Source organism: Silurus aristotelis (assembly GCF_946808225.1).
Source record: "Silurus aristotelis genome assembly, chromosome: 11".
Classification (NCBI taxonomy): Eukaryota; Metazoa; Chordata; class Actinopteri; order Siluriformes; family Siluridae; genus Silurus; species Silurus aristotelis.
Window position 1 is genome coordinate 3,582,453 of NC_139584.1, and position 12,846 is coordinate 3,595,298.

Here is a 12,846-nt window from a genome sequence, read left to right on the forward strand (position 1 = left end):
ATTTGATGCAAAACATCACAATTCTGTGATTTTCCTCATAATATTAGCACATTCATCTTGTATTGCTATGACTTTATTCACAAAATATTTTGATGGTATTCTCGTAATTTTGACTTGATTCTTGTAATTCGATTTATTCTAATAATTCGACTTAAATATCGTAATTTCAACTTTATTCTCAGACGTTTGCAAAATATTTTGATTGTGTTCTCGTAATTTTCACTTGATTCTTTAAAATTCGACTTATTCTCATAATTCGACTTACTCTTCTTTTAACTTTATTCTTGGAAGTTTGCCTTTATTTTCAAAATATTACGATTTCTTTTCATATTGCTGTGGCTTTATTCTCGTAATCTCAGTTTCACTGAGGTTCTTGGCCGATGATCTGCTGTGATTTTCACTGTTCACTGGTTCCTATGTGTTTACTATCCACCATAAACTCTCATTTGGCACGTTCACTAGATTTCCTGAAGTAATATATTTTACAATAAGGTCTGTCAGGGACAAATCTACGATGTTTTGGTGCCACTGTTAAAAAAAAATCTAAGATTACAAGATTAAAGTTGTAGCAATACAAGACTTAAATTATGAATAAAGTCGTAGTAGAACTGAAATACTGCCCACGTTGTAGACATCGAGCGCAAAAAAACCCTGACAGCTCATAATAATGAAGACGCTTCAATTTCAGTGAAGTCCTTGGCTGATGATCTGCTGTAATTTCTCCGCTCACTCATCGTGACTTATGGCTCGTGCGGTTGTTCTGATTTAACCTTCGCATCCATAATCCTTTTAAGCGCTATTTCAATATCGTGAAAACCGACATGAGGAGAGGAAACAAATATACGAGCTGAGGGCGAAGCAGACGATCACGGTGCTGTGTTTGGTTTCGCACAGACTTGGCCGTGGGATCGAGCGCACCTGACTTTAATCGCTACGTGATACATTATCCCCTAGACACACGAGCGCTGGGTTTGGAAAAATACAACTTTAACCATTTTGTAAAAGGAAGGAAAGTCTTATTTCTTTTTAATGAGTCGTGAGCACGAGCCAGGAATATTTCTTTTTGCGAGGGTGAGGTGAGCGAGTGCAGCAGTGTTTGTTGAAAGGTTTGACACGAAACATGCCGAAAAGCCGCATGAGCTCATTGCTAAAGCTGTACAGGATAAACCTGACAACAATCAACCCTTATCAATTACTCGCCGCGTGCCCGTTCGCGTGAAACCAGCTTCAGCTTGATTGCACCGTTTCTCACATCGATCCTGTACCGCGTGGTCCGACGTTTCTTTAATTCCCCACTCGCAACTTTAGTTCCTACTTGTAATTAGTTTCCTGTTTATGATTTTCAGTAAAAAAAATTTAAACCATACGCATCACCATAGTTTCTTCTTATGAAAATGACGTGTACGACCTTTTGTTTCAACATGTATTGAGATGCTACATTTACTTGTCCTTCAGCACTTGCTAACTACATTAGCTGGTTAAATGATTAGCACATATACAGCTCACGCAATCCTCTTTACACGTCCTTTAATATGCCTATATGGAAAACAGTTTGTGGACACCTGACAATAAGATGCTTATAAGTTGCTAGTCTATAAGTTTTTGTTTGTTTGTTTTTTTGTTTGTTTTTTTATTATAATAATCTCCACTCTTCTGGGAAGATGTTCCACTAGATTTCGGAGTGTGCATCTGGAGATTTGTGATCATTCACAAAGCCAACAATGTCAGGTACTAATGTAGGTGAGGTGAGGAGGCCTGGGGTGCAGTCAGTGTGAAAAATTCATCCAAAAAGTGTTCAAGAGGATTGGAACAGGAACAGGTTTGGGTCTCTTAGTTGCTTTTTAAGTGAAGGCAAATTTAATACTAGCACATCCAACGACATCTTGTACAATCGTGTGCCTCCAACATTGTGGTTTGGAGAAGAGCCACATACGGCTGGGAAATAAATCAGGTGTCCAATTATTTTTTGTGCATATAGTGTACGAGCCCAGGGTTGCTTTTTTTCTTTCAATTTGCAACCATACGAGGGACGTTCAAGTGACACAGAGACTTTTAAAATAATTTCTTGACGTACTTCTTTACGCTTTACACTTATCCCAGGGTTTAACTTACGCCTGGAAAGATTCGGAATAGGAGCATTAACCAGTACGCCCAAACCATCCTAGTAACAGTCTGCTTCACTCCGTCTTCAGAGAACCACCACGACCGGGATCGTCACTGACGGAGGTACGGACATCTTTAAAATGTTCACACCATTCAAACGTCTTATTGCGGCTGAGTACCCACTAAAACTGTAGTCTGCCATCAGTAATCGTACACGCTAGCCACTTACTTCTGCGTGTTGTGCCGCCACGCTAGCATCAATTTTTATACCTGTCACAGTCCTGGTTTGTCTTGAACGCTCCTCGTAGTATGACGTCATTAAAATACACAGTATAAATAATGTTTTTGTTGAACTCGTGTCTCAGACTGAACTCTGCTGCACAGGGGAGGGACACTGTATTAGGAAAGAAGCTTAGTGGTTAAGCTATTGGACTTTAGATCTGGAAGGTTGTAAGTTCAAATCCCAGCTACACCAAGATGCTCATTTGTATGAATTAGATAAGAAAGTACATTCTGGATAAGGGCGTCTGGCAATGTATTAGTAGGTGGGGTTTTTTCCTATTTTAAGACACTGGGCCATTCAGGACCCGTGTGTTTGTCGGCATCGCTATGGAAACTGCCTAAATCTACCCGACACCAGTACAAGGTCTCTGCAGGTGAATTGATTTGATTTTTTTTTTTTTTCCGTCTCCGGAAACCCAACAATAACAACACAAGAATGGTAAATAATAAAATTAAAAATGAACAACATGTAGGCATGAGACAGAGCGTCCAGCCTCAGGTTTTTGGCTGAGACATGACACAAAAAGGGCTCTCACAATGATTTTCATTCCTCCACACTGTTTTACCCTATCACCCCTCCCTCTACACCCCCCCCCCCCACCTCCGTAAGATATAATAACTAGAACATGAATAAGACATGTGATATAAAGCCTGAATAGGACAGTAATAAAGCAATTACATACTCCTATAATTATTAGTTATAGGACACTGGGAGTAAACGCTAAATCATTACGACAGGTTGCGTATCTGCAGATGGAACGCGTTCCAGATTTCTGGATCATAAAACAAAACAAAAACAGGGGGGGAAAAAAAAGGTTGCTTCAGCACTTTTTCTCGTGTTTCACCCTGGGGGATGCGCCATGAGGTAACGCTTGATGAACTTAAAGCTCGAATTTGGAACGCAGCTGTCAGGGGTTTCGAGATGGATACAGTACTGAGGGGTTTATATAACAGTACAAAAAAAAAAGAACTTGGATCAGTGTAGAGACGTCAACAAGGGGGTTATGATGATAGACGGACAGACATTACATTTACATATATTACACTTATGGCATTAGGAAGATGATTTACAGAGCGACTTACCATAATCTTATGCTTAAGAGCCTAATAGTGGTACAGAATTTAAACTCACAACCTTCTGATCAGACGTCCAACATGCTTACATCCAACATCCAACACCCATAATCCACCTCTTCTTAGGACAAATCAACAGATAAACCAAGACTGACTTCTCGTTAGTTTGTTAAGCTTTGATTCTGCCTCCCCATAATACTAATTCCAAAAATACTACCACAGTCTACTAGAAGATCTGTAACATCTTACTGCAAATATTAAAGCACCTCAGAAAGTAGAGTCTGCTCATCCCTTTCCTGTACAAAACCCCTGAGCTGACCTTTCAAACCAGTTTGTTGTCGAGATTGACACCACTTAGGTGTCAACCAGTCCACTGTTATCTTGATGGTCTTGGCAACATTGAGGAGCAGGTGTTTTTTCCTGCACCATTCTTGTAATCCATGTCCTGCCTAATCCTGATCCAACCAACCACCACAGAGTCTGTCTGTCTACACGTCTGTATGTCTGTCTATCTAATTATCTAGCAGACTGTATATTCAACTCTATTTATTAATTATGTCTGTATGTGCCTCTGTCTATCTGTCCCACTGTCTCTAGCAGTCTGTCTATTAAACCCTCTATGTATTTGTTATCTATCTATCTATCTATCTATCTATCTATCTATCTATCTATCTATCTATCTATCTATCTATCTATCTATCTATCTATCTGTCTGTCTGTCTGTCTGTCTGTCTGTCTGTCTGTCTGTCTGTCTGTCTGTCTGTCCGTCCGTCCGTCTGTCCATTTGTCCGTCCGTCCTTTCATCCATCCATCCATCCATCCATCCATCCATCCATCCATCCATCCATCCATCCATCCATTATCTGCCAATCTATCTATTGCATTTTTTGTGTATTGGTTCTATCTATCTATCTATCTATCTATCTATCTATCTATCTATCTATCTATCTATCTATCTATCTATCTATCTATCTATCTATCTATCTATCTATCTATCAGACGTACTATGTATTTTTTGTCTGCCTGTCTGTCAGTCAATTAGACCTATTTTTGTACTGGTAATCTTTTTTTCAGTCTTAACAACTTCTGCTCCTGAAGTCCAGGATCTTCTTTAAGAAACTAAACTTTACACTCATGAAGTATTAAAGCGTCCTCAGCATCTCGGTAGAGATTTACCCGAAGGAACGCGAGGAGGAGAAATCAACAAGGGCACATTAAACAGAGTCTTTAAATGGGTCTGCAAATATTTTTAACAAAATAAGCAGTGAGGGAGTAGCTAATGAGCGCACACCCCCATGGGCCTTGAGCACACTCGTCTTACTGCACAGCAGCTCCAAAGAAAACAGCCAGCCTCCTCCAGTCCTGCTCCTTTGGGATAGTTTTTTTTTCTGAAAAAAGCTGAAGCTCACAGTGGGGGGAATTTGAGCTTGATTCATGAAAGCTCTGTGAATTTTCTTCTCAGGAACATTTTAATTACAGCTGCAGCTGTACAGATCGTTTACATCCTCGTGCGCCCTGGTTAGCGGTTAGCATCTCAGACTGACGCAAGTGGTTTTCAAACAAACTGTGATAGAGGAAATTCCTTAAAGTTGATTTGTTTAAACTGTACTGTTAAAATTCATCTCATGAGAAGCTTATCTATCTATCTATCTATCTATCTATCTATCTATCTATCTATCTATCTATCTATCTATCTATCTATCTATCTATCTATCTATCTATCTATCTATCTATCTATCTATCTATCTCATAAGCCTGTATTTTATTCACAATAACTCATAGATCAAATGTTTCAACTGAGGAAATTAAATTTAAGGATTTCAAGATAAAAACTTCTCAAAAAACGTTGAGACAGTTGTTTAGATTGTTTTTATCTCTCTCTCTTTTCCTCTCTTTCTCTTTCTCTTTTTCTCTCTCTCTTTCTCTCTCTCTCTCTCTCTCTCTCTCTCTCTCTCTCTCTCTCTCTCTCTCTCTCTTTCTCTCTCATTCTTTATCTCAGTACACATTTCCACATGCAGTGGGCAGTAGATAAAAGTGTTGTTGTACTGTGTGAGTGGTCCGGATGTGATGTCGCAGGTTGATGAGTTCCACGTCTCTCTCCACGACTGTGCCGTGTTTAACAACAGCGAATCCCAGAGCCGGTAAATGTTGAATGTTGAGAGCTTTCACACCTAAAACACAATCATTACTTCAACTGTAAATATGTTCTAGTTCTTCTGAAGTGCATATTTCAGGGCAGTTATATTTTCTTCTTCTTCTTCTATTTCTTTCAGCTGCTTCCATTAGGGGGCACCACAGCGGATCATCCGTCTCCACACCACTCTTCCTCTACATCTGCCTCTTTCAAACCAACTACCTGCATGTCTTCCCTCACCACATCCATAAACCTCCTCCTTGGTCTTCCTCTTTTCCTCCTTCCTGGTGTCTCCATCCTCAGCATTCTCCTACCGATATACCCCATGTCCCTCCTCTGCACATGTCCAAACCATCTCAATCACACGTCCCTCACCTTGTCTCCAAAACGTCCTACATGCGTTGTCCCGCTAATAAACTCATTTCTAATCCTGTCCATCGTCGTCACACCCAATGAACATCTCAACATCTTCAGCTCTGCTACCTCCAGCTCCACCTCCTGTCTTTTACTCCTCAATGCCGCTGTCTCTAATCCATACAACATCTCAGGTCTCACCACAGTCCTATATTTACTTTCCCTTTAAGGTACCTGAACTCCTCCACCTTCTCCACCTCTTCTCCCTGCAACCGCTGGGCAGTTACATTTTATTACCAGTTTTATTATAGGTATATATTTCTAGTTAAATACTGGATAAGGCTTCGCTGGGGGTAACAAATCTCTCACAAGGACCTTATCAGCATACGTTAAGTGACTTTCTTCATTTTATACACACTGATAAATACAATATTGTACTAAGTGCTTGGAGGATGAGAAAAAAAACCTGAAATGTACAGACAGTGTAATTTATTTCTGGTTTCATTACCCCTATTTAGACTTTTCATGCTTTAGAAGCTTCGAAGCAATATTTTTTCTGCCTCTTTCTCATTCCCTCTAAATACTTTTTTCCTTTGCTGTGTGCTCACTTGCTGTGTTTTATGAATTTAATATCCTAATTTATAGAAAGTGATGGGAAAGCCTTGTAAAAACACAGCGCACTAATAAGCTCCAGATGTCTCAACAAAGGACTGCGAACTCCCCACCGACTCGCTTCCCTCCGAGCCTGATTATGGCCACGTCGCTACGAAACACAACAACACAGGAATCCTGGGCTGGGTTTAGAAAATAAAAATAAAAATGGCCGAACCTTATTACTGACCACCTGCTGTGTGTGTGTGATAGTTTTGCATTTAAATACACCACAATCTGTTCTCAACACTACACCATATGCATATATGCATACACTATACAAACTTTGTGGATGCCTGATAATAACCTCCACTCTTCTGGGAAGATGCTATAACAGTTTAAGGAAAAAATATAACATATGCCTGGAAAAGTCAGGTGTCCGAATATGTTTGTGCACAGGATCTGTAGATAAAGGTTTTCACTTACTGACAACATCATGTGCAACTAACATGACTATTTCAGTTTCAAAAGATCTGCAGGTATAAAGATAAAGCAGCCCCAGACCATCACACTACCACCACAGTGTATGATGCAATTACTTTTTCACATAGGAAAAATTAGGCATGAAAATTAGGCAAAAAAATAAAAATATGTAATACCGTTTTACAGCACTGTATGGGTATTTTTCAACTTGTATTTATTATCAAACAGGTGATAAAGAATGGATTCAAACAGATTTATTTTCTTTGTAAAAAGAAAGAAAAAAGAATGAAAGAAAAAGGAAATCCATAAAATGAGTTTGGTTCCACCTTGTGGCTGATAGAGTAATAACAGTTAGATGCTGGATTTGTCTTTCATCATCAATTTGTTTTCTGGGCGAGATCAAATCAAGTGTGTCACAACTTTATGTAGCTTTTTGGACATGAAAATGTGCAGATTATTGTAGAAAATGTGGCATCATCATCATCATCATCATCATCATCATCATTACGTAGGCATGGATATTTGACGTCTTTCTGACATTATAAATTGCTACGGTACTTCCTAAATGATCAATCCAGAATAACAAAATGAAGGTTGAGGTAATTAAAAAAATGTCCATTAGGGGGTTATTTAAGGTCATTTAGGGTCAGAACAGTAATCAATGAATTGTTCAGCAATGATATTGTGCTTTACAGATTTTGAACAAAGTCCACATTGGACATCAGCTAGACGGTGTAATGATGTGTGTGTGTGTGTGTGTGTGTGTGTGTGTGTGTGTGTGTGTGTGTGTGTGTGTGGGTGTGTTTTCTCCTGAAATTACATGTTAGTTGTTTTAGTGAGTTCTACTGTCTCCACCTCGAAAGCCTTGTTTTCAAAGGCTGCACAGACCTCAGGCTCGGACTCCTCGTCGTCCCTGCTGAAAAAAGAAAACATGCCACTCGAATGTCAGACAGGTATAAACGATAAATACCGATCAGACATTTACTGTTATTGTCTGGTTAATCATTGTGTTAATCGGTGCGCTTTGGCCTGAGCGTTCGACACGTGTGTCAGGGTGTAATGGACATGAATCAGGCACCTGTGCGAGACCTTGGGATGGCGTTTAAACATGTGCAGAGATAACGCTGTATCTCCTAAAAGGCCATAAAAGCATCATGAGCTGCAGACCAGCTTTGTTTTATCGATCACGGTAATACGATGTTTGCTTGAAATCCAAAAAAAAACATTCTGTGGACAAAATATTGTGTTTTCTGACTTGTTCCTCGAACAGTTACCACGAACTTGGAGGCACACAATTCTAAACGTCTAGCATTGCTAGCATTGATCCAAACCTGCCCCAGCATGACAATGCTCCTGTGCACAAAACCAGCTCCATGAAGGTCTGCTTTCCATGGGTTGGAGTGGAAGATCTCAAAACCTATTGAACACTTTTGGGATGGATTTTCCACACTGACTGCACCCCAGGCCTCCTCACCTCATCTACATCGGAAGAGTGGAGGATATTATAAGAGCAGTCTTCTCCACAGATTTTTGACTGAAGTCATTTTGGTTTTATTCTTTTTTTTTTATGTAAAACCTTCAGTTTGTGCTTCTGGTGACCAGTATAATAACAAAACATCTAATGACCAGAGGTGGAAAGTAAAGAATTACATTTACTGGCGTTACTGTAATTAAGTAGCTTTTTGTGTTATTCAAATCTGTAATTTTACTTTAGTACGTTTTTGAAGTGTTGCACGTAATTACATTTGAAATCATATCCGTTACTGAGAAAAAAAAACAAAATAAATATAATTCAAGGGGAAGAAATTGCTTCCAGGAAACTACAGCACTGATTGGTTGAAGAGCAAACGCGCTAAACTCACAAGAAAGAAAGATGGAGACGGACAAGAGAGACGCCGCTGATGCAGAAAAACGAAATGGCGTCGAATGGAAAGTTGTTCAATGCGTGCGCTCGCTGTCTGAATTCTGAATCTGCAGTTGTGATTTCTCTCATTAGCATAAAGGACGTTATAACGAGGTTTTTTTGCTGTTGCTGCGAAAATGCAGAATTCACTTTAGACTCAATTAAGGACTGGAGGAGTTCCTTCAATTAAAAACTAGTCTGTGATTTTTATCCCCTTTTTGAACTACAGTAGAAAACCCACCATGTTCAAAAAGTAACTTGGTAAATTGTTTCTGAGTAAATATTCAATGAGCTAATTTTTACTTTTACTTTTTACTTTTTACTTTTTACTTTTTACTTTTTACTTTTTACTTTGACTTTTTTACTTTTTACTTTTACTTGAGTACATTTTCAGAGCGATAACTTTAGTTGTCCTCACATAAAATTACATTAAAGTAGCAGTACCTTTACTTCTGAATGGAGTTTTCTTTAATTGAAAACCCTTACGTGCAGCTGCAGATGGTTTTACATAACCAGCCTAAAGCCTACTATGGAGGGTTCAGAACCACGAAGATGGATTTGGGCTGTAATTCGTATAAACAGTCTGCTACAGTGGCAACAATCACCATGAACAATTTTACACTCGAGTCTCCATCAGTGAAGAGTTGATCACCTTAACAATGATGGAACTGTAATGAATGGACATTCGGTGTCACACGGATGAGGATTTTTTTTGAGTCTGGTTCCTCTCAAGGTTTCTTACTAATACCATGTCAGGGAGATTTTTCCTGCTCATTAGAGATAAACTCATGGCCCTATAATGACCCTCTAAATTATATCCTTGATCTTTTATTTCTGCTTTAAAATATTGTCCCTTGTTGAAAGTGTAATACAAATAAAACTGAATTGAAAACAAATCGAATAGTATTTGGTCTCACAAAAAAAAAAAAAAAAAAAAAAAAAAACACACACACACACACACACACACACACACACACACACACACACACACACAATGCAGCAGATGCGGCTGTGACATGAATCCAGAACCGCTGAGATCCAACTTTCCTGTATACTCACTTGTCTTTCTTGAAAAAGAGCCTTTTGATGATGAGGATGATGAAAACAATGAAGAGGAAGCCGGCCACCGCTGACAATCCCACCATGGCATTGGAGAGCAAGCCTTTCCCCTGAGAGCTGGTGCTGGCCCTCAGACCTCCTGCATGGGTTCACAAACATTTTTATTCAGAATAGTAACGAATATCCGGCTGTTTGACAAATACTAGAAACTTGAAGCATAATCTAAATGGTCAGAAGCCATGTGGATTATATTTATGCACTCGGATATTGTATCAGTTATTTAACTACTGCTCCTTCTCAGGAACTTTTATATATATATAATAGAGACTATTTAACTGGAAATAGAAAAGAAAAGAAAAGAAATGAAAAAAAGGAAAGACGAGTTTTCTTACCAGTTTTCGCCTGGCAGATCGAGACGAGCAGCACTAAGCAAGTAAGGAAGCTCCTGAGGTACGACATGATGCCTCTGTGTTCTTTAGTGACTCTGATTTCAGTCAGCTAGCAGGAAATGTGCATATGTGTGTCTTTAAAGAGCAAAGTGCAGTTCCACACACACACACACACACACACACACACAAACACACACACACGTCTCTTACACGAATCTGATCAGGTTCCTCGTAATTAGGTTGTAAAAATAAATAGCTGATCTTTTACTGATACAGAAAGAAGTCGTGAGCAGACCGGCATTTTCTAGTTTCGTAATACACTTCTAGACTTTTTGAAACGAAGTGTTTCAGCATACAGGAGCCTCTGGGACGATAAGGAAAAAGATAGAATATATAAATGACACATTTGCAAAGTTATGATGCAAAAATGCGAGAAACAAAAGTGTGCAGTGTGTGTGTGTGTGTGTGTGTGCGTGTGCGTGTGCGTGTGCGTGTGCGTGTGCGTGTGTGTGTGTGTGTGTGTGTGTGTGCAGAATAGGCACAGGTAGAATGTAGTCTTTGTTATACACATCTAGAGTGAGAAAAAAAAGGCTCAGTAAACCACTATTGATCCCTCACATCCAAGCCATAGGCTTTTTTGAACTTTTGCCGTCTAGCCGACGCTACAAAGCACCAGAACAGCCAGGCACAAGAAACGTTTCTTCCCCCAGGCAATCTACGTACCTCATGAACACTTAAATGCTCTCCACATTGTGTAGTGCTGCAAATAAAAAAATGTGCAATACTCCATATTACTACTTTAAATCTGTACTTTTTTGTGCATTAATACTCAATTTATCTTTCTTTATACAAATTTATATTTTATATATTACATTTTTTTCTATTTAACTTTTAAAAAATGTGCTACTGGAAGCTTCTGTCACCAAAACAAATTCCTTGTGAGTGCAAACATACTTAGAAACATTGTGGGTGTGTGTATGTGGGAGTTTAGGGTTAGTAGACACCACAGTGACGGGGGACAGAGGCAGTAAATTTTGGCCTGTTGGAGAAAACATCCAGTTCTGGCTCTAACACGCATGTAGCATCCGCATGATGTCAGAAGTGTGAAAATGAGATGGATTGGGGGTGACTTAAGGGGGTGACTATTGTTGATGATGTTGATGCGCTCAAAGTGTGAGGCGGAGACTAAACAAACTTGTTTCTGGGGGATTTTTATTATGTAACGCACATGAAAAGGATTGCAGCAGGATTCTCTTTTTTGTTAGCTTTGTTTTTTTTGTTTTTTTTTCGAAATTTCTTTTCAAAGTAGAGACACTATATGGACAAAAGTTTTTGGACACCTGAGCATAAGATTTAGTGCGTTTTTAAACATCCCATTCCACAAGTAGTCCTCATTTGCTCTTAGAAAAACCTCCACTCTTCTGGGAAAATGCACACTAGATTTTATTGAAGAAAAATGTTTTTTTGAAGATTTGTGCGAGATTCAGCCAGTTAGTCGTTACAGGTACGGGTTTAAAGCGCTATAGCAGGAGATCCTCAACTCTAATTCATGTAAAGCATATCTTCATGGAGCTGGCTTTATGCACAGGGGTATTGTTATCCTAGAACAGGTTTGTGTCTCCTATTTCAAGTCTCCTTGTAAAATTTTCACTCTGTTAAATCAAGTCAAGTTTATTTCTATACGCGATTTTTTCACAACAGACATTGTCTCAAAGCAGCTTTCAACAATAAAGAACACTGGAGAGTGAGAACTAACATGAGCACTGGAGTATAATATTATATGTAATATTCTTTCTACAGTCTTTTACAGTCTTTATGGTTATAAAACTAGCAGCTACTGAGCAACTCATAAAATAGCTCAACATTTGTGATCATCACAGATCCAGCACCAGCTTCTCCATGCCAAAGCCTTTAAAAACTCCAGGAGGTCCAATGTCAAAACTCCACACATGTAGTGGAATCCAATTGGCACTGGTACGTCTCTAGATGGTTCGGGATGTTTGCGAGTTCGGCATCTACTTCTTCAAAGGTCCATAATCTTCATGAGGTGGGACGTGACTGGAGCTGGCCAAACCTCGGTATGCCTCGGGATGGGGAGAGAAAGAGAAGCAGTGGAGAGAAATTAGCGTAGCTGCTGTTCATGATATTAACAGCACAAGTTGATAATGTGCATGTGATCAGATGTTCTGGAGCACAAGGTTATGATGTGATGTGTGTTATGTGTAGGCTTTGCTAAAAAAGATATGTTTTGAATCTGCACTTAAACTGGGAGAGTGTGTCTGAGCCCCGAACACTGTCAGGAAAACTATTCCAAATTTTAGGAGCTAAATGTGAAAATGATCTCCCACTTTTAGTGGACTTTGCTATTCTAGGAACTACTAGAAGTCCAGAGTTTTAAGATCTCAGGGAGCGTGACGGATTGTAGTGTGTTAAATTACTGGATAGATACATGGGAGCCAAACCATTTAGTGCTT

At 39.2% G+C, this 12,846-nt stretch overlaps 1 protein-coding gene across 2 annotated transcripts; it reads right to left on the minus strand.

Annotated features, from left to right (window-relative positions):
• Positions 1 to 7,217: 7,217 nt before the first annotated feature.
• Positions 7,218 to 10,515, minus strand: smim24 (small integral membrane protein 24). Of its 2 annotated transcripts, none has more exons than XM_083555107.1 (3): positions 10,376 to 10,515; positions 9,984 to 10,122; positions 7,218 to 7,934 (listed from the first exon to the last, which is right to left on the minus strand). In XM_083555107.1, exons 1-3 carry the CDS (start codon positions 10,440 to 10,442, stop codon positions 7,838 to 7,840), a joined length of 303 nt encoding a protein of 100 aa, XP_083411233.1. In that variant the 5' UTR covers positions 10,443 to 10,515; the 3' UTR covers positions 7,218 to 7,837. The 2 variants fall into 2 exon arrangements, with proteins under 2 accessions (XP_083411233.1, XP_083411232.1); XM_083555106.1 differs by having other exon boundaries at positions 7,218 to 7,937.
• Between the last annotated feature and the right edge of the window lie 2,331 nt (positions 10,516 to 12,846).